Source organism: Staurois parvus, unplaced genomic scaffold (assembly GCF_062004578.1).
Source record: "Staurois parvus isolate SC_StPar_1 unplaced genomic scaffold, SC_StPar_1.0 ptg000251l, whole genome shotgun sequence".
NCBI lineage: Eukaryota > Metazoa > Chordata > Amphibia > Anura > Ranidae > Staurois > Staurois parvus.
Window position 1 is genome coordinate 7,574,644 of NW_028318047.1, and position 27,888 is coordinate 7,602,531.

The following is a 27,888-nucleotide window of genomic DNA, read 5'->3' on the forward strand; positions in this document are numbered from 1 at the left end:
TTCCCAGTCAACATAGTGGCACCAGTGACCTGAACAACTGGCCCTGGTGAGAACTACACTGTATCTCCGGACAGGTAAATGTTGCTTTCTTAAAAGTCAGCAGCTACCATACTTGTAGCTGTTGACGTTTAATCTTTTTTTCAAACACAACTGAAGTTCCTCTTTAAGTATTGACAGAACACACCGCTTTAGTGTGTGTGTGCGTCCGCCCCCTCCCTCCCAAAAGTTATCCATTTTACTGAACCCAAAAGATTTTTCTGTGTTGTGTGTTTTTGGGGTTTTTTTTGTTTTTTGTATTTTCCAATATGCTTTAGGTCTGTTTTACAGTGTTCAATTTTTTTTTTAATAGGCTAGTATGGTTCTGAAAAACAAAAATCTAGGAAAGAAGGCCCTACATCAGGCCGAACAACAGTTTACTGTTATCCATAGTGACCTCATGAATCAAACTGTCAGAAGAGCACGAGACCTAGAAAGAGCGTTAGAAACCTCTCATAAGGTAACTGTTTATTCAGACAGCTTAAGAATGTGTTTTTTTTTTTTTTTTTTTCCACTGAATGTGTAGACTGTTTAGGAAGTATACTCTTCAGCAGCACCACAAATAATTATGTTTATTTCAGACTACTAAAGAAAAGGATAACCAAATGGCAAAACTTGAAAATTTGCTGCATGAACAGCAAAGGAGACTTCAAATCCTTCAAGAGAAACTAAATCTAACAGAAAGTTCTGTCACTCATCTGCAGCAGGAAGTTTCTGAAAGAAATCAGGAGGTTCTAGATCTAAAACCTAGCATATCCATCCCTATTCAACCAGATGTCACACCTTGTTCAGGTAATGATAAAGATGGTGGCAAAATGCAAAGACTCTTTATCAGTGGACAAGACAGCATTGAGTCTCTCTCCCTGCTTGTCATTGATTTAAAAGAGAGATTGGCAGAATCGGAGTCTGTTCGAGAATCTTTGATCAAGAAGATGGAAAAACAAATGAAAGACTTTGAAACTGAAAGACTATCTTGGGAACAGAGGCACAATGGTGAGGTGTCGAGCCTCAAGGAAAAGTTGCATCAAGCAGAGCAGACTGCAGCTCAGGACAAAGCTGACAAGGATCACTTTAACAAAGAAATTCGTGATCTGAAGGAAAGCTTGAGGCTTGAAACAGAAAACAGTAAAAAATTAAAACTACGACATGACAGAGACTTACAAATATACATACTAAAACTTCAAAGCATGGAGGAGACTAAAGAAATGCTGTGTGAGAAATTGTCAAGTAACAAAAAGGAAGGTTTTGACATAAATGAAGAAAATGATTTAAAGGAAGATCATTTCAGGCATGAACTAGAAGACATCAAGAAGAATTTAAGCCGGGTGAAAGCCATGAATGAGTATAAAAATACAGCTCCACTTCACAAGGAAGATTACAATGAACCAGTTCCTTCTAATGAAGGCCTGACTTCCATGGATAAGTACTTGATGCCTAGCCAGCCTGAATTGCTTGAAGTGTCCTATGGTCATGAAGATGTTGGGGACCACAGCAGATTTGAACTGGATAGTGACTTTATGCTAGAGCAAAGTATCAGCTCCACAATAGAAGGAAACCTTCCACTCTTTTGTTCGCCTATGCCGATCACTGGTGTCTTATCAGGTGCTGCATCTCTGGGCACAGTTTTGGATCCCGAGTCTTTTGCCATTTATTTATCAAAAAATTTAGGATTTTCAGATGAGAAAAGTGAAGAAAGCCCTGATTTTGCTGACCATGCTTTTCAGAAATGCAGTGTTCTTATGGTGCAACTTCAGGAGAAAGAGAAACAATTACAAATGTGCTCTGAGTCTCTCGAAGAAGCTATAAATAAATGGAGAGAAGTGACAGCTGATCTAGCTACTACACAATTGGAACTAGACAGAGAAAGGACATTTAATAGAAACGCAGACGAACAGCAAAGACTAATTGAAGTTCTTAAGAAAGAGAGAGATGAATTTAAAGTAATGTCAAGTCAGGGACAGCATTTTAACGAGATACAGAACCAACAGCTGGCTAAAGATGAAGAGTTATCACAATTTGCAGATAAAAATGTTTTCTTGGAAAATAGGCTGGCTGTGGTGGAAAAAGAGCTAGAAAAGACCCTAGAGTTAAATAAAAACCTACAGATTAGCAATGTTAATCTTGCCCAGAATTTGCACGACTCTGAAAAGGTCAGAGAATCTGAACGTCAGGACTTTGATAACAAACTGAACTCTAAAGGCCTGGAACAACAGTTGCTGCAAGAGGCAATTAAAGCAAAAGAAGAAGAGTTTTTCAGGAAGGAGAGCTTGCACGAAGAAGTAATTTTACTAAAGCAAGTGAATGACGGTCTACAAAGCAAACTAAAGGAACAGGTGAGTTAAGGAGTAATGCAGTATGTCTGCTTTTGTTATATGGGGAGCTGCTAGACCTGATGGTTCCTTCTGGCACCATTTTCAGATGCTTTGACTCAAGGCCTAAAGTTGCACTCCGGTTAAAAGGAAAGTTTTTATTTGCAATATGGCTGCGCCAACACTGCAAGAGTTAATTGCTTGTTTTTGTCAAGGGGAGAGGAGACAGGAGATATACTTACCTGATCCTCCCTGTGCAAGACCAGTCCCTGCAGCTCCTGCACCCCTGCTTTCCAGCAGTCTTGAATGATGGATTGTTCCTGATGTCATTAAGCCCAGAACATGCTCAATAGGCCTGCTGTGGATACCTGGAACATTCCACTGCTGGATTGTGCGGGAGCACTATTTGCTGGTGGAGTGGAAAATCGGGTGATTTTATAGAACTTTCTCCTCTCCCATGGACAAAAGGAGCAGTTGACTCTTGCAATGTGTACACAGCAGCCCCACTGCAAAAGTAAACTTTTTTTTTTTTTTTTCCCCCTTTCTTTTGTGCAGCACTACCGGGACGGATCAGAGTAATGCTGATTAGATACGGGAACACGGAGCATCGCTCTGATCCGTTTCGGTAGTCCGGCACAATGATGGAGAAAAGTAGGGGTGGCTATTTCCCTGGACTGCTGCACTGGCTGTGTGGACACTGACTTCTAAGGACAGTGAGAAAGGGGAAGAGGAGGGGGTGGTTTTGAACTAACTCTTTAACCACTTCCTGCCCATAGGATGCCATATGACGCCTTGGAGTTTTGAGTGAAGATATCTGGATGATGCCTGCAGCTACAGGCTATGTTGCCTATGGAGATTTTTTAAGTACCATAGTCTGGCTCCATTCCAAGTGTGTGCAGTTTTAAAGTGTGTTGGGTATCTGTTTACTCCGCGTAACATGATCTTGTTTACCAAGAAATTTGTTTATATATAGTGTTTTTGCATTCAAATTAAAGTATATTGCTTCCAAAAAATTATGCTTGAAAAATTGCTGCGTAAATACCATGTGACATAAATTGCAAAAGTGCTTGAAGGGAAGTGGTCAAAACTACATTTTAAGCTTTCCTATGGTTTTATCAAATACCGAGGCCAAACATATGCATATGGTTGGTTAATTACCAAATATTTCCATTGATTCTTATTCTACTTTGGTAGAATGTTAAATTGCATTTAGGAAATTTATGGTGTAAAAGATGTATGTATGAAGGATATGGATTTATTTTATTTCTTTTGTGAGTAATTGACTGTTTTTTCATGCCTTATGTTTGTAGCATGTGCATAATGTGGACCTGGAAGCTTTACGACTTAGTCTGACCAACATGCATATTGTCCAGCTAGAATTAAGTCAAGCAAACCTGCTCAAAGAAAAAGAGAGTGCCTTGGTACAACTTCGAGAGACCCTAAATGAAAAACGATCTCAGGAGGTAGCCCTTCTTCAGAGCCATCATCAGTTTGAATTGCAACGCTTACAGGATGACCATAATAAAGAGTTGACGAATCTTAAAGCTAAGCTTTCACAGGAGAATATGAAACTGCAAGAAGAGCATTCATTAGAGATTGAACAGCTAAGGGAAGAAAATAAAAAAGCAGCTTTGGTTCTGCAGCAAAAGTTTAGTTTTGAAATGGAAAGGTTAACAGATCTTCATGGAAAGGAAAAAGAGGAGCAGAAGAAGCAACATGAACTTTATCTCAAAGATATGAAACCTCTTCAAGACGAACTTGCCCAGAAAACAGCACAGCTTGAGGTGCAGGCAACAGACTTTGACTTGCTAAAGGAACAGCATGCAAAGGAAATTTTAGATCTGCAAGAATTGCATATAAAAGAAAAACTAGACCTACAAGCTCGCTATGATGAGTGGGAAACACAGCAAGACAAGCATTTCAAAGAAATAAAGCTACTAAGAGAAGAAAAACTACAAGACACTTTGCAGCAGCAGGAGTTGCAGTCAAAAATGACAGATAAAATTAAGCTTGAATTTTCTGAGGAAATAAAACAACTTCAGGAACTGCATAATACAGAAAAAGATACCTTGGAAAAGCTTTATGCAAAGGAAAAACTAGAGTGGGAAAACCAGAAAAATTACTACTGTGAGAACTTGGAACGGTTTCAAGGTGAACATTTTGAGGAAACCTTCAAAAATCAAAATTTGGAGCATATTGATTTATTGAAAGAACATGCAGTGGAAGTAATTAAACTAAAACCGCATACCCAGGAAACTGAGAAGATAAAGGAAGATTATGTCGAGGAGAAATGGGAATGGAAAAACCAGATAGACCAGCATTCCCAGGAACTAAAGCATTTAGAAGAGGAGTTTTCACAAAATACTTTGCAACAAAATGAGTTGCATAAAGAAGAGATTCAGCAATTATCGCAGAAATACTCATCTGAAATGCTTCAGGTACAAAGCCTTCATAACCAGGAAAAAGAGCAACTATGTAATACTCATCTTCAAGAAAAACAGCTTTGGCAGGAACAACAAAAGGAATTTTCAAAAGAAATACTGCAGCTTAAAGAGCAATATAAAGAAGTGGAAGCACTTCACAATCTCCTCATTCATGAGAGAGAAGACTGGAATAAGGATAGATTGCAACAGTCAGAGATGATAAAGCAACTACAGGATGAGATTTCTTTAAAGATTTTGCAGCTGCAAGGACATTCGAAGACAATTGAGCATTTACAAGAGCAACATGAGAATGGTATGAAAGAAGAAAAAGAACAACATCAAAGACAAAAGAGAGAGTGGGAAAAAGAGAGAGACCAATGCTCTCAAGAGCTAGATCTTCTGGTGAACCAGCATTCATTAGAGCTGAAGCGTATTGGAGAAGAACTTTTACAAGTCTCTTTGCAGAAAGAAGAACATCACTCAAAGATGTTGGAAGAACTTCAAGAAGAATTCTCAAAGACTCTCTTGGATATTCAAAACAAGCACAGCAGAGAAATGCAGAAAGTTGTGGAGCTTCATGCAAAAGAAAAGGAACAATGGGAGAGTATGAATATACAAAGTTTCCAGAAGACGCAAGATATGTCTGTGAAAAGTGAAAATGCAGATGATCCTGAATTGGTACTGGAGGAGAGTTTACAAGATTTAAGAAAGGTTAAAGAACAGCATAACATGGAGGTGAAGGACCTACTGGAATTTCACAAACTGGAAAATATGGAATGGGAGAATAAGTTAGCAAATCTTTCAAAACAAATAAACCAATTGGTGATTTGTAATTTTCAGGAGATTAAAAAGTACCTAAATGAGCACTCTGAAGAAAATGAGGGACATTCAGCAAAGATAATAGAACTTCAGGAACATTATCGAAAAGAGATGGAGACCATACAAGAGCATTATGCACTGAAGAACTTTGAGTCGAAGGACATTCACCCAGGTGAAAAAAGTTAGATATTTAATCTACTAATTGTAACAGACAATATACCAGGCCATAAAGACATGGATATTATTTAATCTTCACCTTCTAAACTCTAATCTGCTTCAGCAAGCTATTTAACAAACTTTAAGCAACTTCCTTAAAACCCTTTAATGCTTCGGCCCTAATCTGGGCTTTTGACCCTAAAGCAATTGCTACCCCTCAGCTTGTAAAATAACCCATTCAGTTTAAAATATAAAAGCAAGGCAAAACATTTTGTGTATAGATACAAAAAAGGTATTTAGAATTTTTTTTTTTTTTTATTTTTATAAGTAGTCACATTAGTCCTTAGTTCTAGGATGCATAAGAGCTGGGAGAGGAGAAAAGGCAATCGCACTGATCTTCCTAGTGAACCGCTATATAGGAGTGGAGTGTCAGGACAAGTCTGATCATTGGAGGAAAACAGGCTAGTTCCCAGCACATCTACGAAACTGACCATGATGTACTCTTCTGCCTAGTGCGGTCAGTTTTTATTAGGAAGGCAGAGGGGAACTGATGGCAACACCAGGGACTTTACACAAAGGAAGTAATACAAAGATAACAGGTTGCTTATTCATACAAGTACACAGGTACAGTAGGCAAATATCAGGAATATGAAATGTTGGATGTACATACTCCTGAATAGGGATACTGTCTCTAGCTTTTAAAACTGAAGTTGACCATAGAAATTTAACATTTTGGGTGATTCTTGCTGCACTAACTGAAACCCCCTGAATTAACAAGCTGATTTAGGCCTTATTCACCCCTTAAGGGCTTGTTCACACCATGATGCAAAGACGTCAGTTTTTCTGCATGTGTTCTGCAAGGGCACAGAGAAATCAATTGTTCTCTGTGCCCTTTACACACCACAACACTAGTATCACATGCAGATTTTTTTCTGCGACGGAATCTGCAACATGTATACAGGTCATTGAAGTGCGCATGAAAACTGATATCTCTGCAAGTAAAATCTGCGCATCATTTTCCATCAGTTGAATGGAAATATTTAGGCTGAACAGTGACTGCTTCGTATCCAATGCAGTCTTTGCAGCTACCCGAATCTAGCCTGCTCTGGAGATTCCTTCATCTATCCTGTATATGTCTATCTGTTATTTTGGAGGCTTTAGCAAGCTTTGCTAAGAGCTGGAGCTCACTAATTCTGTCTAAAGCTCCATTCCAGTTCAGTATTAAAAGTTCCCAGACTGATGCAGAAGTATGTTTCAAAGCTAGACCCTTAGACAGCCACCTTCTTTTACATGACTGTAGTTTACCATACCTCCTGTTCCTTTTTGACCTCTTCTGACTGTAGGTGCATTATTTCTTCTCAACATGGGCCCATAGTCTAACCTAATCTTTTTCTTTAAGCCCTTCATTTTCGAAATATTTTCTCACTTATTTGTTTTAATGCCATGTCTTCCTTCTGCTTCTTTAGCAATATTTTTAGATTAGTTGTCATCTGTACTGATTTTAAATGTAATTCTACAACTTTAGGAGATGAGCTTCACCAACCACAGACTTCATCTTTACTGGACCAGGATGAAAATTTGGGACAACAAATACACAGTCAGGTACCAGGCTTGCATGTTTGTATTTTATAAATTAAGTATGCCACTAGTTTTATAGCACTTCATAGTCTATCTATATCCTAAAATTATAATTTCTGATTTTATATGCTTCGTTTAGGTGGCTTCAGTGCATATCATTCACAAGAAACTGCAAATTCATTCAAGTCAAGAGATGCAACTCTTGTTCTCTCAGATTAATAGCTCTCGAGCAAGTCGACAAGAACTGAATGGTAAGCATATTTACAGACATGATACTAGCTTATTAAATTTGTTTGATTCTTGTTGCAAGCAAACACAGTTAAAATGCACATGTTAACTGTCTGGTCTGGAAAAATGTTTGTATTCCCGCCATGTTTGCGTTTCATTCAATTTTTGCCGGACCGCAGAGTCAGAGGGTTCAAACCTTGATTGTCTTTGTATATCAAACCAGATTTTTTTTTTTTTTTTTTTTCCTGTTTTTGCTAAGGATTAGAACTTTTGTCATAGGTTTACTGTTAGCCAGTGCTCTATTAGAGATATTTACCCTCCTATCCTGTCAGGGATGTTGGATTCCTATTGGCTGATGCCCGGGACATGTAGTTTCTTTCTGCCTTTAGCCCTGCTGTGGGCAAGCAGCAGGGCTCACCTGTCAGGTGAAGCAATCGGCGGCAGCGCTGCCACCGATTTGCTTCACACAGTGTCAGCCTCTCCGCACCCTCGGCATGAGGTCTCCCGAGTTCCGCTTGCTCATCTGCAAGCCCGGCTCGCCATCGACTAGAGGTGAGGGAGAAGAGCGGACAAATCCACTCCCCTCCCCTTCTTGTGCTGACCAGGAAGTGACGTTACCATGTAATTTTCAGGTCCCCGCTGAGAGATTTTAATGCAATCCCTGGGAAAGATTGTGGTATGGTGTGATGTGCACCATATTACATTCAGTGGAGCAGAGGGGAGACATCCAGGGTCTTATAGACCTTGGATGTCTTAGCAAACTTGTCACCAAAAATCATCACATGCCAGCTATGTGATGTAAAAAAAAAAAAAAAAAAAATTTTTTTTTTTTCTATTGTAAAAAATGAGTTACACACAAGCACATACTATTCCTCCCCCCCCCCCACACATATACCCATGTACAAACGTAAAAGCACACGCTACACATGCAACCGTCGATTGTGATACATGTTACATATCGCCGTGCACGCCAGAATGAGAGCAATAATTCTAGCACCAGACCTCCTGCGTAACACTAAACTGGTGACTTATAAGGAGCTTTAAAAGTGTCGACCTATCGAAAATATAGGGTACTGAAGTCCGTCGCCATTTCACGAGTGTGCACAAATGTAAGGTTTGACCAGTTGGATATCTATTTACTCGATGCAACCTCATATTTTATATTTTACAAAAAAATAAGGCAATTTATTGCTTTTTTTTGTGCCCTAAAATTAACTTACCTGTATTTTTTACTGACATTTTGTGGTAATATGCAACATAAAAAATTGGAACTACCACTGTTTTATTCTCTATGGTCTCTGCTTTTAGAAAATATATGTTTGGGGGTTTTATGTAATTTTCAGGCCTAAATTAATTTTTTAAACGCAAAAAACGGCTCTGGCAGCGAAAGGGATCCAAGTAAAAGCCCTGACCCACCCTTTCCTGATGAGCAGCCAATCGGTGCTGATTACACTGCAAGGTCTCTCTCCTCCTTGCTAGTTCCCGGGTGCGGTGCTGGAGGCAGGCAGGGAGGGGAGGAGGAGATAAACAGTGCAATGTTAAAAATATTACACCATAAAGCCCCTTTTTGTTTTTAAAAGCTGCAGACATTCCTAAAATCACCTCCAATTTAAATACGGTTTTGATTAAAAAAAATTTTTAATCTGAACAAGTGGATTGGTTTTAGTCCCTGGACAAGTAATTTTTCAAAAATGTCCATACCCCTGCCCGTCTTGCTGACAACTGTTTCCCCAAACAGGAAGTGAGGGATGTTTTGCAGCAGGAAAACGGGCAGAAATGAACCTGACAGTGGGTCCTGCCTTTCCATAATTATCCAAGGAAAAGCATTTTTAGTACTGTCTGTATTGCTGTTGGAGAATAAGTGAGTGTAAAGCTATCCAGATAACTGCAAAAACCTGAGGAGGATGTCCAACTCTTCTCAATTCTATCCAGAACTAAGGGAAAACATTGTCCCACTGCCTGCAGTCTGCTGAAAGGGCTGACTCTAGCAGCAACACCCTGATAATCTACCAACTCTGTTCTCTCCTGTCAGATATACAGCTATGAGGCTGTAGGCACAGGAGGACCCTTACATCCTTGCATTCCAAGAAGTGCCATGCTATAAAATTCCAGAGCACAATTTTTTGAGGGTGATGCTTAAGTACAGTTACCATTTCTAAAGTTTCCCAATAACATAGCAAATCCTGACTTTTTGAGTTCAGTTCCACTTTAAGGTTCAGTTTACACCATGCAGGCACAACAGAGCATACAAGCATTTCTGAGCATCGCTGTGCGTCACATTTAGGGCGGCCTTTAATTTCAGTGGGCTGCCCTGTGTGCAAGAAATGTGCAAAAGAGGTCTCTGACCCTTTTTAAAAATCGTGCTGCACCACAACACATGGTTCTCTATCATGCTTTTTGGTACGCGCCCTTACGAATTAAAGGCACAGTGGGATGTCTGCTTAAGGGCTGCGTTTTTGTGTTTTGCAGGAAAGTGCGCAAGTTTGACTGAAGCCTACAGGATCACCCTATAACAAATGGTGTTTATTATCTGCGTACAATTCAGCTTTAATTATGTTCAGTAACCTAAATTCTGTTGCAACATGCTTATTTTAGAGTTGAAAGACCAGCTTATTGCTCGGTCTATGCATCTTGAAGAGATTGAAAGAATGAAGCAGGACTTTCAAAAACAGCAACAGCAGCTTAATGCAACACATGAGAAGGATATGGAAGACCTGAGAATTTACTTTGAACAAAAGTCCAGAGCAGCAGAGGAGACCTATAGAGAGAACTTGGAGTTACTTCATCAGCGTTTGAGAGAAATGAGCTATGAAGGGAGAGAAGAAATAAGTACACTGAACAGGTTTGCCCTGACTACACTTCTAAAGGCATTTGCTGTCACTTTAGTTAATTGAATAATATACTGGATTTATTCTTTTAGTCAATTTTACTAGGTTGATATTTCTTATAGGCTATCAAGTATTAGTTTTTCTCCTGACCTTTATGTCTCCCCTAGCTCAAGTAAGAAACATGGGCTGAAATGAAACCCGTTTTTAATCATTTCCAATAAGACAATCTCTTGTGTGTTTTTTTTTTTTTTTTTTCTCTACTTCATAGCTCTGTTTTGTCGTTGGATGAGTCCTTTGAAAGTGAAAAGACTGATCTCCTTCTTCATTTGACAGACCAGCTGGGGCAGCACAAGGTGACTTGATTGTAGAGTAGCAAATTAAAAATGAACTCCAGGTTTGCTATGACTTAAATAGATTGTTTGGGCCAAGCTGGCCAACACAAATTATTTCCTTGACTAACAAAAGTGCCTGCTGGGATTGCTTTGTAAACTATGTTGCATCAGCTACATACATACAGAGTGCTGTTTTCCGGTAGCAAGAAGTGAGCTTCCATCGTGTTCCCAAAACAAAATCAAGTCGAGCTGAGCTCTGCTCACTCATTTTTATGAAGGAATACAAGGCTCCCTCTGGCTGAGGCAGGTGGATGATATCCCAATCTCCATCTCGGACAGTCTTTCTGTCTGTCTCAGGATCGTACTATTGCCAGATGGGGCTCTGTAGTTTGGAGATTCCTAAGAGTCTTGGGCACAATGGGATCTTCAACCCTGTGTCCGGGTGTTGTGGACAACCAGCAGGGTGTGTGCCCAGGTGCACACAGCCCTTATAATCATGGGCTTGTGAGAGCAGTTAGTGGTGAAGATGGAATAGAAGTTGCTTTTGCGGCAAGCCTGAAGACAGAGCCCTGTCAGGAGAGGTGGAAGCTCCTGGTGGAGACTACAACCCTTGAGGGGGAATATGGGCCCAATGACTGGGTAAGTCTGGCCAGCTAAGAGTCTGGGAGACCAAGAGATGGTCTGGGAGACTGAGGAAGCTGCAGATGCCAGTGAGGTCAAGGGACTGGAGGGAATTCTTGAGTCTCTGGAGGAAGCAAGCTGAGGTACAGGAAAAACTGTCAAGAGACCATGTGGGGCCTGAACAGCAAGGAGCTGTCTCCTAGGCTGAGAGAGTCTGAATAGCCAGTGGTCTGGGAGACCAGGCCAAGCAGTGATACCTCTAACCAGAGTGCCAGGTGGCTTGGCATTTTCATTGTGTATTTTGAGTGAAGTTGAAATACCTTGCATGGGAAACCTTGTGTCGAAAGGACTTTTCAGTTACTGTTTAATATAAATGGGCTACCAGGCCCTTAATTTTAGTTCCTGTCTGGCATAAACTTGCTTAAAAAGGCATTGTGTAACATTTATACAGCACCCCCCCCCCCCCAATGGGTGTATTTATTAATAAAGGAAATGGTTCATTTGGGCCAGCTTGGCCTAAATTCATAGTAAATCTGGATTTCACCTTTAACATAGGCCGTGTTACTTATAATGCTCATGTGATTTAGTAATTCTGTTCGTGCACTTTGGTTTTTCAGGAAGAGCTGTCTTCTTTTCAGCAGCAATCTCAGGAGAAGCACAAGCAAGAGATAGAAAATCTCTGTGCTGCCTTGTCTCGGAAGTATCGGGAGGATTTGCTGAACATGAAGATGGATCTTTCTGACAAGTACACTTCTGAAATTGAAAATTTAAAAAGAAGGCATAGTTTGGAGATGGAACATCTGAGAGCCAGATTGTGTGAAGCGCACATAAAGGGTGAGATAACGTGAGGAGTTTCTTCCTGTGCGAAATATACGTTCTGCCATTTTTTTACTTCCTTTTCGGTTAATATTTGTTGCCTGGCTACTATGTTTAAACTCTCTTGCTTCAGTGCTTTCTTCAGTATCCTGAAACAAGTATGCAATAATAAGCTTTTTTTTTTTTTTTTTTTTACTTTACTCTGATTTGCATATTTGGTCAAGCTCAGCAAGGTATTGAAGCCAGTGGATCAGCATAACAATCAGGCAACCAGTATATAACCATTTCCTGCCAAGCCAATTTACACTTATGGCCGAGCTGGTGTCCATGATCACTGCTCCTCACCAGTCGCGGTGTCCCTAATCACTGTGCCTCACCAGTTGCAGTGTCACCATAAAGACTTGTTCACATGTGCGATGCTCTCTAAAGAGCTATCCACACTCAGATCACGCTTCAGAGAGCATTTGACAGTGAGGAGGCATTGTATCGCCTCATCACCGCCTGGTTTAACCCCTTGGACCCCACACAAGCAACCTTATTCACTTGAATGGGTCACGATCAGTGGGAGTTCAGGGGGTAGGATTTCATCCACAGCTGTGAAGCAAAGCATTGTAACTGCAGCATGTGTACATTCCTGGCTGCTGCCTCTGCAGCTAAAGGGGATAGTAGTTGAGGGGTGCTAAAACCTGCAGCTCAACTGTGAAATTTTACCACCCCCAACCTCAGGTATGAACAAGCCCTAATAGTGCAGCCAAGTCTGCAAGTTTTTATTGACCATATTTATGCCAGATGCTTGGACCAATCCTTTGCCTGTTTGCCATATCTCAGCCTGCTATCTAAGCTGACCCATCTGCACATTCCACTGACAGTGTACAGTGCCTTGAAAAAGTATTTATACCCCTTGAAATTTTCCACATTTTGTCATGTTACAACCAAAAATGTAAATGTATTTTAATGGCAATTTGTGTGGTAGACCAACACAAAGTGGCACATAATTGTCAAGTGGAAGGAAAATGATAATTGGGTTTCAAAATTTTTTACAAATATCTGCAAAGTGTGGCATGCATTTGTATTTAGCCCCCTTTACTTTTATGCCTCTAACTAAAACCTAGTGGAACCAATTGCCTTAAGAAGTCAGGTAATTAGTAAATAGTCCACCTGTGTGTAATTTCATCTCCGTATAAATACAGCTGTTCTATGAAGCCCTCTGAACTTTGTTAGAGAACATTAGTGAACAAACGGCATCATGCAGGCCAAAGAACACACCAGACCTTTCAGGGATAAAGTTGTGGAGAAGTTTAAAGCAGGGTTAGGTTACGAAAAAAAAAAAAAAAAATTATCCCGAGCTTTGAACATCTCACGGAACACTGTTCAATCCATCATCCGAAAATGGAAAGAGTATGGCACTGCAAACCTACCAAGGCATGGCCGTCCATCTAAGCTGACAGGCCGTGCAAGGAGAGCATTAATCAGAGAAGCAGCCAAGATGCCCATGGTAACTCTGGCGAAGCTGAAGAGTTCCACAGCTCAGACGGGATAATCTGTCCATAGGACAACTATTAGTTGTGCACTCCACAAATCTGGCCTTTATGGAAGAGTGGCAGAAGAAAGCCATTGTTGAAAGAAAGCCATAAGACGTCCCTTTTGCAGTTTGTGGGAAGCCATGTGGGGGACACAGTAAATGTGTGGAAGAAGATCCTTTAGTCAGATGAGACCAACATTTAACATTTTGGCCTAAAAGCAAAAGGCTACATGTGGTGGGAAACACTGCACATCACTCTGAACACACCATCCCCACTGTGAAACATGGTGGTGGAAGCATCATGTTGTGGGGATGCTTTTCTTCAGCCGGGACAGGGAAGCTGATCAGAGTTGTTGGGAAGATGGATGGAGCCAAATACAGGGCAATCTTAGAAGAAAACCTGTTAGTCTGCAAAAGACTTGAAACTGGAGTGGAGGTTCACTTTCCAGCAGCAAAACAACCCTAAACATACAACCAGAGCTACAATGGAATGGTTTGGATCAAAGCACTTTGTGTTGGTCTATCACATAAAATCCCAATAAAATACATTTTACGTTTTTGTTTGTAACATAAAAGTTCCAAATTTCAAGGGGTATGAATATTTCCAAGGCACTGTACCTACGAGACACTAGTCCCAGCCATCCCCTGTGGATAACTGCACTCCTGGAACTACAGGAACTTGTTCTTTAGCCTACTGTACTTCCTCGCCAGTGAACATGGCAATCCTGGGGCAGCCTCATACCAGTAGACTAGGCTTGCTTGGCTTATAGGAATTAGGACTGCTGTAGGTGATGCTACGCTAAGATATATTCCCTGACTGCTTGTATAGAGGCAGCCATTACAGTACATTGATTTTTATATGATTGGGTTGATTTGTGTGATGTACAATGTGTGGTATATAATCAGTCCAAACACTGAAAATGTTTCACATGTGTGGTATTTCCATACGCTGGAGTAGAAGAATGTGCTTTGGGTTGTAATTCTAAGTATGCTCATTCTGTGTGTGAGAAATCTTATCAAATTGACAACTTTGTGTAAAAACAATTTTCATTTTCATTCCACATTTTCCAAAAACTTGAGGCAAAAATGAAGTCTTGAAAAGAATCTTACCTCTTAGAAAATACCTTGGAGTGTTTGCTTTCCAAAATGAGTTCATTTTGTGGGTGTTTCTGCTGTGTCTGCTCCAGGGTCTGTAAAGAGATAATCCAGAAATTAGATGTCTGTTATATACAATTCATGTTCTTTGAAACCCCAAAGATGCACCTTGAATTCCTGGCCCTACTATGTATCTAGACTGAAAGTTTCACCCATACTCGGGAGGTATAGGAACGTGTGGTGTGTGTGTGGGTTGTTTTTTTTTTTTTTTTTTTTTTTTAGGGTGTAATTAGAAGTATGCTTACACTGCGAGAGAGAACTTTAAAATTATTTAATTTCTCTTGTGTTTATTGACAGGTAACGCTCTTCTGATTCTTGACCATAGGGATTATAGTGCCACCTACAGCAGTAGGACACTAGGCAGAAAAAATGCAGCACTAGCTTGTATGAACCTGCTGCCACAGGCAAGCTAGTTATTTCTGCCTAGTGTTTTAGTAGTGAGGACCTCTTTCTATCCTGGTACCTGTGGTTCTATAGCTTTTTTTTTTTTTTTTTTTTTTTTTTCCTGGGGTTCAATCAACAGCCAGGCTGAGCAACAAGCTGAATAATCTAGATCAGTGGTCACCACAGGCTGGCCAATAAGTGCATGCAGACCTTTAGCGACGTGCTGGGTCAAATGCAACAGTCTTATCCTAGACTGGGGTGGCCAGCAAATTAAGTCTTGCAGAGACGCATTTGACTGGGCGCCAGAGTATGTGTCAGTGTTACCCTGGTCGACAGCCCCCTCCATTTCGGTGGAGAGGATGATCTGTCTTGGGAGCCTTACCCCCACGCTCCACTATATCGGTAAGTAGGTGCCCCCTCCCTTCCTTCCCTGAATGCCTTGTGGGGCGTGGATAATCCCTGGGGTGTCCGGTACTGCAGGGTACCCTCCTCCCCTGAGCTGTGAGATTTTCTTCTGTTCCTCCTGATTGGGCTCCCTCCCCTCCTCCTTTCCAGTCCCTGGTAGGTAGGGGGTCTTGGGGGCTGCATTGGGAGATGGTACCTGTCTAAACTGGGTACCTGCTATTCCTTCTCCACCTCCCATTTCCCCAAAAAGTTTCTAGTAAAGGAGGAGTATATGCATAACTTTTGTATGTGATGTTTCACTTTAAGGGTGATGTTTTACAATGTATAACTCACACCATAGGGTTGATTTACTAAAGGCAAATAGAGGCGTAGTTGCTCCAGAGCTTAGTAAATTAACTGAAGCTTCACTTTGCAAAGGATACCCAATCGCATACAAGGAGAATAAAACAGCGGTTTTGCTTGCATATGATTGGATGATGAGAATTCGTAAAAAAATGTTTCCCTTTTGAAAAGTGCGTAGTGGTTTTTAATTTTTTTTTATTTTTTTTGCCTTTTAGTAGATCAACCCTAATGTCTTATTTGTTGATAGATGTTTTGGTATTGTGTTTTTGCAGAGATAGCAAGCATGAATCTTGGGCATGATGGATGTCCTAAAACACAGCCGTTGGAGAAACTGTGTGCTTTGGAAGAACCACAAGAGCCAAAAGTGAAGATTGGAGAACTGTTAAATAGTGCTGCAAATGCAGGCTTAAAACAATTGGACAAGGTATGTTTTTTGTTCAGCAAATGGTTATACTGTGATTGATATAGGTATGTAGCAATTTCTCCTGTTAGTTTTGGGTGTTTGTGGGTCACTGTTGACCTCTGGAGTATTGGAGGTTAGGTTTATAAAAGGCACCCCTTCCCACCCCTGCTGGAGAATTGCTTTTTTTTTTTTTTTTTGAACTGATGATTGGATAAATTTAGCAAAATTTGTTTTTCAGTCATATGTTGTAAGTCTGGCTGTGGGTTTTTTGTTTTTTTTTCTTTTTACAGAAAGTATATGCCCTCCTTTTTATATTTCCTAGCATGGTTAATAGTATTTTTTTTTTTGCAGGAACAAAAATTATGCCTGACAAAGACAACTCCTGACAGCTTGGTTAAGGAATTATCTGAAGAAGAATTTACAACAAGCTTTGGGGAGGTAGAAGGAAAGCAGCATGTTGGACATGTACAGTGTTTGCAACATCTGATGCTGCAAGAACAAAAAGCCCCAGAGCTGGAAAGCATCAAAGATGTGATGGCGAGTGAGTTGAAAGAACTTGTTAAAAGATTGTACGCAGAAAAGACACAAGTTTTGAAAGCACTGAAAGAAGCACAGCATTGGTAAGTTGCTTTTTTAAGCTGTATGTCTATGCCTTTTTTTCCCAAAACAAAACAAGTACATCCAGAATATGGCTTGTCACATGAACATGATACACACATATCCAAAATGTGAATGAATACATCTTTAATCTAATGTGTCTGCAGTCTGAATACAGAATATCGTAACAAATATATATTTCTGTCACAAACATGTCTTGATCACATCTGAATATACAAAATGTTTTCAGGAGCCCCCCTTTGGCGCACAGTCAGATAATATAGGCCATTTGCACTGCCACCATTCCACTGCAATCACTGGCCGGGTCTTCAGAAAATGTGAAGTTTCACTGGATTAGCCCAAAGGTTGACTGTAATAGAGGTGTGTGTTTGGGTGTGTATATGATATATATTAATCACACACACTTTTTTAATAGGAAAGTGTAAGTAACACATACATGAAACATAGCCAAAGTTCAAGGGAAGGGTAGGGAAAGATTGTGAGGGGGTGAAGTAGAGAGAGGGGGGGAAGAGCGTGAATAGAACAGTGTCTAAGGCCTGGGTTTCTCTGTCGGTGTGGTGTGAGGTTGGGCCAGGGTGATGTGAAGGCTGAAATGGGAGGGGGGTTGATCAGATGGGTAAATTCTGCTGTCGTCTGGAAATGAAACCAGCATGCCCATTTAGCTGTGAATTTGGTAGGGGAGTCACAGGTTATGTAAATTAGTTCTTCCATTTCAGCCAGTTTGTGGGTAGGCTGGAGCCCGACAACGGGGCGGCAGAGCAGTGGGGGAGTCTCCTCAGCTTACTGGCTTAAGTGTTGGGGCAGTACATAGGGTGTGAGGTCCCAGTACATCCCTAGGTACACTTGGTGTATAAAATGGTTGTATCTTGCCTCTGGTGAGCTGGAGCAGTGAGATTATGGAAAGGTGGACTGTAGTTGAGGCAGGCATGGTAGTCCAAAAAGACTCCTGGTGTACAACTGTGGTCTTGAGGCAGCGAGTCAATGATCTTGTGCTGTCTTCTGTTGTGAGGCACTAAGACTGGAGAGGCAGAATAAGAAGTTACAACTGTAGAAGGTGCAGGAGGCTTTTCAGTTAGGATGGTCTGAGAGAGCCTAGAAGCAGAAAGGACATGGGGGGGTTCTACAGCCCTGTCCAGTTCTCAGAGTAACTGCCCATCTCCTGGAATCTCCTCCATGCTCTTGAGACTGTGCTGGGAGACACAGCAAACCTTATGGCAATGGCATGTATTGATGTGCCATCCTGTAGGAGTTGGACTGCCTGTGCAACCTCTGTAGGTTTCAGGTATCACCTCATGCTTTCACTAGTGACACTGATCCTAGCCAATTGCAAAACCAGTGAAAAACCCTCAGAAAAGATGAGTAGGAAAAAAATGTCAGTGGCCTTCACCTATAAAACCATTCCTGTTTTGGGAGTCATCTCATTGTTGCCCATCTAGTGCATCTGTTAATCAATATCAGCTGCTTTGGTGTTGACATTAACAACCCCCTCTACTAATTAACTGACCAGATCAATATCCCAGGAGTTTAACTTTTTTGAGTAGAGTATAACATCGTCAATTAAAGGAACACTTTTTAATCTGTGTATATAACAAATATACTTGTGTTAGCAGCTCTGTGAAAGCACCTTGAATTGCCTGATTTTAAGTGGATGGGCTGAACTGCTACCAATTGTTTTACTAAATGTATACTTTATGGTGATATAAAACTGGCTCGGGCTAAACTAATAGGTCAACAAAAGTAAATATTCTTTTTGGGCTCTCTGGGCCCTGGAAAATACCAAGTTATACCTCCTTTTTTTGTTTAAAAAGTATAACTTTATTGCATGGCGCTCGTGCATCTCTCACACAACTACACCATACACACACTTTTAAAATGCACAATATTGTAACTAGTAATTTAAACAACTAAATATTCTTTGCAAAGCTGATTCTAGCTCAGCATCCAAAAGTTTAAAAGCAGTTCACTTAAAATCTGCTGTATTATAATCCCTCCAGTCTGGTCAGCCCTAGAAAAAGGGTAACCATAAAGAAGAGAACTGGTCCCCTTGGTTCATGCACTGAAGTAGCGCTTCTACATCTAAAGACTATACATATATGGGATATGGGGGTCGATTTAGGGGATGGCTACATTACAGAAGATTTTAAAGAACTCATATATGTTTAAAACTTTTATCAAACCCCCCCCCAGGGGACCAAGTGCATATACCAATTGGCCCATTTATGTTAATGCTGGGTGTACCTTCACCTCAGTCTGGAGCAAATTAATAGGCATTTCTGTAGGCAGAGTTACAGCAATCACTGAGCTCCTGCCCCCTCTAAGCTGATTGAAGGGGGTGCACCTCCCGGAAAGGCACCGGAACAGTCCATGCCTCCCGTCTGATCCCATTGCAGTGCATTGATAAGAGAATGATGATTACAGTGATTCTAAAGGCTTTTTTTTTTTCTAAAGAAACGAAGTAACAAACATGTCTGCTTACCTGCTGTGTGCAGTAGTTTTGCACAGAGCAACCTGGATCCTCCTCTTCTCGGGTCCCCTACAGGCTCTCCTGGGGACTCCCTCTTTCCTGTCGGGTGTCCATACAGCAAGCAGCTTGCTATGGAGGCACCCGCTACTCAGCGTGTCCATTCACACATGGAGCCGTGACTCAGCCCCACCCCCTCTCTCTCTTTTTTGTCTCACTGGCTGTGATTTACAGTAGTGGGAGCCAATGGCTCCTGCTTCTGTCTCGGGCCACTGAGAAGAGGGAGTCCCGAAACAGCCGAGACTCCAGTGCATATTGCTGGATCGAGAGGGGGCTTGGAGTATTAGTGGGGGTGATGCATTCTATGCATGAAATTAAAGAAAAAAACCTTCAGTGTGCAGCATGAAGGTTAAAAACATTGACCCTTTTGAACCACTTTGAGCGATCTGGGGACAATACTAGTGCTTGCTGGAGGAGGGCTGAGTAATTGATTTGGGTGGGTTCTTCAGCGGTTTCATCAGTAGGATACAAGGGGGCTCCATTGCACCAATGCCATGATGAGTCCAGTCAGCGACAGCCTGACAGGTTGTGTGATCTGTGGAGAACAGAGCTGCCAAGCAAATGACCATCTCCATCATATCACAAGTGTCACTACAGGCAAAAGAGAATCCTAAAATCTTGGGTTGATACCAGAACAGGAATGGAGGAAAAAATTTCCAATGGGGACACTAGTCCTGGTGACATCCTGGGATTCCCCTTACTTTGGAGAGATTTCCTCTCGCTTCCTGTTTTGGCTGCGGGACAGTGAAGGGAAATATCTACAATGGACACAGATGGCAATAAAAAAAATAAATAAATAAAACTGACGGGTGATTACTCTTCCTTACTCTACCCAAAAGCTGGGGGGGGGGGGGGCTTGTTGCCTCTAGTGACCCTTTTTTAGGGTATTTGCTTTTTGGTTGCTGGTGCATGGGGGGAGGTGATATTTTACGACAAAGGTGAAACTGTACAGTAATGCCCTTCCCATCCTGATGGCATGAAAATCTGACATCTGGGAGAACATGGTTATTTTATAACCCTAACTCTCATTTAATTATTAACATGTTAAATCGAATGGTCAGTTTGCATTTCACGGTTGAAAACTGCATGGTATGCTTATATGTGTTATACAGCCACTCTTGGTTAATTTTTTAGTGCGGTAAATTATTTTCTGTGTTTCTCTAGGACAAAGCCGTTTTATGAGGAAAAAACAAACGTACAGGAAAATCTCTTGAGAGAGCCACAAACAAGCTTAGCCTCTAAGGACAAGCCCAGTGAGCTAATCTCCATCCTCCTGACACAGGAGGAAGATCTAAACTTGCTGATATTAGAGGAGAAACACAGATGGGAACCTGACACCTGTGTATCTGGATTACAGGAAAATAAACCTACACAGCATCAGGATTTGGATGGGGGTCTTTATTTTCAGTCATTAGATCTAGAGTGTCAGGAGCCAGACTTGTTATCTTGTCTATCAGAGTTGCTGCAGACACACCAAGAAGAACTTAAGTCTCGTGACTTGGAACACGAAGCTTATATCCATGGTCTAGAGGCCTCCCATCTGATAAAGCTGGACACCTTGGAGTCTTCCTACCTTACTGAGATTCAGAAGATCCGAGATGAGCATGCACTTGCTGTGGAAGAATTGGAAATACGTTTTTCAGATCAGGTTCGAGAAAAAGAGAAGGACATTCAGGAAAGATTGGAGAAGGCCAGAAGGCTGTGTCTACAGCAACAAGAGAAGGAACTGCAGTATCTTAGGCAGGAACTTGCTTCTGTACACCTAGAGAAGTTTCAAGCAATGGCAAAGGAGTTGGAAGTTGCTCATCAGGTGAATAATTTTACTTACTACCTCCTTCCAAAGTTCTGACATACACCCATAAACATACAGTATATACGCATACTTTGCCATACGTTAGGCCTTAAATATATGGGTTTGCATTGCCCTAGGCAACTAATCAGGTTTTTTTAATGTCCTGTTCCAATACAGGATAAAAGAACAAAAAAATAATACAAATCTGGGTTCTTTAGGACAATGATGCAAACGGATTCAAATGTTTCTTTAAATATAATGGAATGGTAAATTGAGTCGATCTCACAGCCGTGTGTGTTTTATATTTAAACTAGAAATCTGGGCAAACTCTTCCCCTCCCGATTTTGGATAGAGTAAAGGAGGGTTATAACGCTTGTCAGATTTTTTTTTTTTTCTTTTTTCTTTTGTTCCCCAGATGTGTCCCATTTCATAGATTTTCTCTTCACTTCTCGTCCCATAGCCAAACAGGAAGTGAGAGGAGATCTCTGCAAATTATGGGGACCCCCAGGTCACCAGAACTAATGTCCCCATTGGAAGATTTTCACTATTACTTTTGTGGGGACAACCTAATATTTGGAATTTTCTTTTACTTTTCACTTTGCATGATCATGGTAAAAAGGGCAAATAGGGTGAATCTCCCTAATGGGTTCACAGATGGTAATAAAAACTGACAGATGTCCTAATCCCTCTCCACTCTATATCCCCCCCAAAAAAAAAGTTTTTGCCTTTTGGTTATACTTTAACCACCTCCAGACCACGCTATTGCTGAAAGATGGCTACAGTGCGGTCCTTCATTCTGTGAGGGCATCCATGTATGTCCTCTTAGAACCTCTCCTCCCGCGTGCCCCTTGGGACATGTATCGGGTGTGACCTGTGATCGCTGTGTCCTTTTGGACACAACTGATCAGATTGTGGTAGAGCCAATCACAGTGGCCTTTTACCATGTGATCAGGTCCAATCACAGTTGATCACATGTAAATAAACTATCGGCAGTCTTTTCCTCACACGCTGTGCCTGTGCCCAGAGCTGAATAAATACCACCAAAAGAAAGCTATATCTGTTGCAAACAAAAGTTAAAAATGTCATGGGTACAGTGTTGCATGACTGCACAGTTGTCATTCAAAGTGAGACCGCATTGAAAGTTGACCTGGACTGGAGGGGATGAAAGTGCCTGGTATTGAAGTGGTTAAACTGCAACCAGGTTTTTCTTTGTATTTTTTTTAATACAGGATAAAGATAGAAGAATAATCTGTGTGTACTAGACTTTAGTATCCCCTAAAACACCCAATTGGAAAATCAAGAGCCGATCATGACTGTATTAAATGCGAAATTATCTGAAGGGACAAGCACGGAAATTTTATGACATGCAAAATTATCTGAAGGGACAAGCACGGAAATTTTATATCAAAATGAATGATTTTAGGCTAATCAGTACCAGGGTGGATTTGATTTAAATCAAACTGATTTAAATCACTAGTCAGTAAGGCTTGATATAAATCCTAGTTTTCTACATAAAGACAAATTCTTGCTGGTATAACTTTAATATGCAAGTAGATGAAGATTTTTAGAATAACAACTTTTCATATTAGTTTTTTTATCCCCAGTTTAATAGGTTAATCATTCATATTTGGACAACTTTTCTGTTGTACTTAGGAAGGAGAAAAATAATCATTACCTTAATAATAACTATTTAAATAGATTTATTCAACTGAAACAATAACATTCCAGCATATGTTATTTGCTTAAACAAACATCCATGTTTGTTAACTAATTTGGATAAACAAAATATATATATTTTAAGAAACTTAGACTGTCAGCCCCTTCCTCCTCACACTTAGTTTCACTTACTTCTTGTGCAGATCTATTCCACTCCAAACAATCAGAAAAATATTGTTTCTATTCTATTCACTGAACTTCTTGAAACTTAGCACTGAAGGGGTTGATTCTGTATTCATAGGTTTGTAGAAGTTAGGATTAAGGTCTTAACTCTGTTCATGTTATACCATTTTTGCTGTGAAGAAGAGGCATGTGATCTCCGCTGAGTCAAATTCAGTTTTGATAATTGCAAACTAAACCAAGCATCTGTGATAATATCTTGTAGGCAGAGAAACTGCCCAATAATCTTACAAAAACCTCTGGAAGAGCATGACATTGTGAATGGATTAATGGAATTTATTTACCAAAACAATTTAAACATATACAGCCTTTTTCTACATAAATAAAAAACTAATCTTTATTTTTGGATGGTATTCTATTTTTCTTCAAAAAGCATTTTATTAAAAAAAATCCGACTTAAATCAAAAACATCCGATTTATATCCAAAAAATCCAATTTTTTTTTTTTTTTTCTTATCATTGATTTTTATCCACCCTGATTAGTACAGCACTCATCTCGCAAAAGAAAATCTGACCAAGACCACGTCTACTCGGAAACAAAAGAATACAATAAAACATACTAAAAAATGTTTGTACCTTTTTTTAGTAACCTATTGATTTTTGATATAAGACTATCATGCAAAAAAAAAACTGATTATCATTTGTCCGATTTATTCTCATTGTGTGTATGAGGCTTCATGTGAGATACATTAGGTATTTTAGTTGCTGTGCGTTGTTTTTTTATTTATTTTTTTAATGTTCTATATTTAAACTGCAACCATGGAATCTTAGGAGGGTGTGGTGAGTTTTTTTTTTTTGTTTCTGATGGTTCTATTGCAGTGTTGTGCTTTACAGCTCATTTTAAGAGGCTTTTGTTTATGGCAAATTAAATTGACTCCTTTCCTAAGCCATTGTTAGAGGCTTGGCCAGGTGTTTAGCCCTTACAGGGATAGGATTACACAGCATATTCATTGATGTGTGTTCATGTTATGTAAAGCTTTGTGTATCTGTATCTTCAGATGTAGGCAAGCAATGTACAAGTGAATGTATGTGAACCTAAAACGTAACACTTTTATGTGTAAGCACCATTAAAACTGATGAGTGTGATCCTTCTGCTTACCATAAATTTAAAGCACCTGGATTGCTAGAAACACTTGGTGTCTCTGTGGAATTGTTCCTTCTGTTGCCAGGTGCAGCGAGAGGTTGCTGTCACTGGTCAGAATTCTGCTGAATCTTGATTAGTAGTGATGGGAGTGACGTCTTGCTGCCTCAGCTACAAAGGGAGCTGTTTCATAAGGACAAATGTGCAGCCTCTTAGCAACACTGTTACTGTATTTTACAGATTGTTAGCGTCCAAATCTCTAGTTACTGTTTAATTGCAGGCCATAGATGGGCCGTTTGTCGGCAGAATGAATAATCAGCTGATATTCACACCGTTTGTAGGGCAATGTCGTCGGCCGATTTTCACGGTTCTTCTCATTTCTTTTTATCGGTCATGCAGGAAAAGCTACGAAAAATGGCCTTTTTCGTAAGCATTGGTGGCAGCAACGAGCGACCTTTCGTTTATTGGCCATCAATTCGGCCGATAAACGTCCCATCTGTGGCCTGCATAAGTCTGATGATACTCTGGCTACTCTGCTGTTAAATAATAACCTATGCTCCAACAGCCTGATGCCCACGCAATTCTTCACTGTCATCCTCTCCCAAGGATCTTTCGGGTGCCTGTCTTTGTCCAGTTGCATTGGCCATTGTGGGATGATCTCATTTTCGTGCATGTGGGGGAGTGCAGTCATCCCAGCACACTAGCGGCGTGCTGAAATGTAATTGAGTTGCGCTTGTGCAGCACAGTGTATATTTTGCAAGGTATTCTGATCAAGCGGGTAAGTGGATTTTATTGCAGAAGAGACATTTGAGGTCTCTTCTGCAATAAAGAGCCTGCTTGTTCCCAATTTTAGATTTTTTTTTTTTGCCTTCATTTTAAGATGTCTGAAGAACTCCATGTTGCTAAAATTAGTGATTCACATGATTTCTCTTTTAAAATAACAGCCATTAGCAATAATTTGCTTTGTTAATTTAAACTTGCAAGCCTTATTGGTCATGAATTGTTTTCATCTCTTAATTAGCACATCGGATGGCCCTCCTTTTCTGTCGTGTCCCCATAGACACCTTTTATTGCAGCTTACAATGATCACCAGTCAAACCTTAGCGGTTTATTAAGGTGGATTAACCTGTGCCTTGATATTTCATAAATTGTATATTCAAAATATGACTAAACATTTCCATACCATAAATTCAGAAAATTAAAATGCTGCATAGGTTATGCTTCAGTGAAATTACCCTGTATTTCCTGCACTTTTTTTTTTGTTTTTTTAATGTTTAACTTCTTAGTTGGCTAAATGAGTGATCTGTGAGTTCCCTTACCAAATACCCAATGTGCAAGTGAATAGGACAAAAAAAAAAATTTTGCTAATACAAATAAAGAAAAGTTAACACAGCTTTCCCTTATTTACTGAACTTTTGAAAAGTCACTTTTGTTTAACCGCTAGCCTACAGGGCACTTATACCTCCTTCCTGCCCAGGCCAATTTCTAGCTTTCAGCGCTGTCGCACTTTGAATGAAAATTGCGCGGTCAAACAACACTGTACCAATATGAAATTTTTATAATTTTTTTGTAACGGAGCTTTATTTTGGTGATATTTAATCACCTCCTGGGTTTTTTATTTTTTCTTAAGCAAACCAAAAACCACTGAAAAATTTTGAAAAAAAAAGTTTTTTCTTAGTTTTTGTTATAAAATTTGTAAATAGTGATTTTTCTTCTTCACTGATGTGCGCTAATGAGGTTGCACTGATGGACACTGACTGGCGGCACTGACTGGCGGCACTGAAAGGCAGCTCAGATGGGCACTGATATGTGGCACTGATGGGCACTATGTGGCACTGATGGACACTGACATAAGGCACTGATGGACACTGACAGGTGGCATTGCTGGGGCTACAGTGATCATCAGGGCACACTGATCATCAGTGCCCTGATGATAAGTGTACATGTCCCCTCCGCGGAAAGCTGATTACCGGCTCTCTTCTCCTCTCGAGCTGTCAGCGTGACAGCTCAAGAGGAAAGAAATGCAGATAACCAGCATTTCCCTGTTTACATGTGATCAGCTGTGATTGGACACAGCTGATCACATGACCGAGCCAACATCTTCGGCTCTTTCTGTGATTGGTGATTCGCTGTGTCCGAGGGACACAGCGCACCGCCGATCGCCGCACTGCGCGCTCCCTGAGCCGCGCCTGCACAGTGACAATGGGAGGCCGTCATATGACGTCCCCCCAGAACGAGAGAACCACCTTGCGCTCGTCAAATTACTATACGGCGGGCGGGAGGTGGTTAATGAACAGTGTTTTCAACTTTTAGTAAAGGTACATTTTTAAATGGTCTGCAAATTTTCATTAGGCATGTTTACTGCTTACCAACCCTAAAATGAGTGTTGTATTGCATGAAACCAGTGATATAATTTGGGTGTAGGCGCTGTTCCTACGTTCTGTCTAATATAGAAAGTGTGACCTATTCGATATTCTTTGCATAATCGTTTTGCATTTCAATAATTCCTTGAATTCTTGCAGCTGCTCACTACTTTATTGTATACATGCATAAAAATGGGATTTTTGTTCTTATTGCGAAATTGTTCTGTTGGAGTCTATTGAAGGACTAACGAATTTGGATACTAGAAGGTAATACTGAATTGGACACTGGCAAACAAATTATTGCCCAGCCCCAGGGCAACCCGTCCTCTACCCAGTTTGCCTCAGTTTGTAGCAAGCAGTACTAAGGGCATGAACTGCAACAACAATCACCAACAGGCCCAAAGGGAACTGGGAACTACAGTGCCTTGAAAAAGTATTCATAGCCCTTGAAATTTTCCACATTTTGTCATGTTACAACCAAAAATATAGATTTTTTTTTATGGGATAGACCCACAAAGTGACACTTATGAAGTGGAAGGGAAATGATAAATAGGTTTTTTTTTTTTTTTTTTTTTTACAAATTTTTGCAATGTGTGGTGTGTATTTGTATTCAGCCCCCTTTACTATGATACCCCTAACTAAAATCTAGTGCAACCAATTGCCTTCAGAAGTCACCTAATTAGTAAATAGTTCACCTGTGTGTAATTTAAAGTGTTACTAAACCCAGGACCCTGCATTCACTATAGCTGGTCTCCCACAGTACGCAGAACATGGAAGTGCAATTATTTTAGTACATATAAACTGCTAAATACCTTTTCTTATCAGCAGTTAGCAGTCTTGTGGCTTTTATCAGTGTTCAGCCAAGCATTAGCTAAAGCTTGTGGGAGAAGGTTTCTTTCTGCTCTAGGAGGATGCAAAACCCCTGACCTCTGACCAGTGCTGATTGGTCCTGTGCTGATCACATGCACTCTCCGAAGAAAAAAAAAACCTCTAGCAATACACACCAAACTGAGCATGTGCAAAATGCTTACTGTTCAATCCGTCTTATAAGGTGATAAGAGGTGGTCGCTTAAACAAGGGGAGGAACAGAGCAATCGGGACCAAATGGCCTATTTACACAATGCAGACGATTAACCCCTTATGTTACACAGTGAGTATAACAAGCATGCTTTACTGCATATACAGAGTCATTTTACTGTTGTGGGTTTAATAACACTTTAAACTCCGTATAAATACAGCTGTTCTGTGAATCCCTCAGAGG

General features: G+C 40.4%; 1 protein-coding gene across 3 annotated transcripts in view; it reads left to right on the forward strand.

The window, feature by feature from the left end:
• The window catches only part of PCNT (pericentrin), a 184,941-nt gene that overhangs the window by 18,577 nt on the left and 138,476 nt on the right, over positions 1 to 27,888 (forward strand). For all 3 annotated transcript variants that reach the window (XM_089680884.1, XM_089680882.1, XM_089680885.1), the window contains exons 5-15: positions 350 to 496; positions 618 to 2,369; positions 3,656 to 5,759; positions 7,269 to 7,345; positions 7,461 to 7,572; positions 10,145 to 10,391; positions 10,646 to 10,730; positions 11,948 to 12,164; positions 16,227 to 16,378; positions 16,709 to 16,977; positions 20,661 to 21,306. In XM_089680884.1, coding sequence (XP_089537010.1) covers positions 350 to 496; positions 618 to 2,369; positions 3,656 to 5,759; positions 7,269 to 7,345; positions 7,461 to 7,572; positions 10,145 to 10,391; positions 10,646 to 10,730; positions 11,948 to 12,164; positions 16,227 to 16,378; positions 16,709 to 16,977; positions 20,661 to 21,306 — 5,808 coding nt within the window. The remainder of the gene's footprint in view (positions 1 to 349; positions 497 to 617; positions 2,370 to 3,655; positions 5,760 to 7,268; positions 7,346 to 7,460; positions 7,573 to 10,144; positions 10,392 to 10,645; positions 10,731 to 11,947; positions 12,165 to 16,226; positions 16,379 to 16,708; positions 16,978 to 20,660; positions 21,307 to 27,888) is intronic.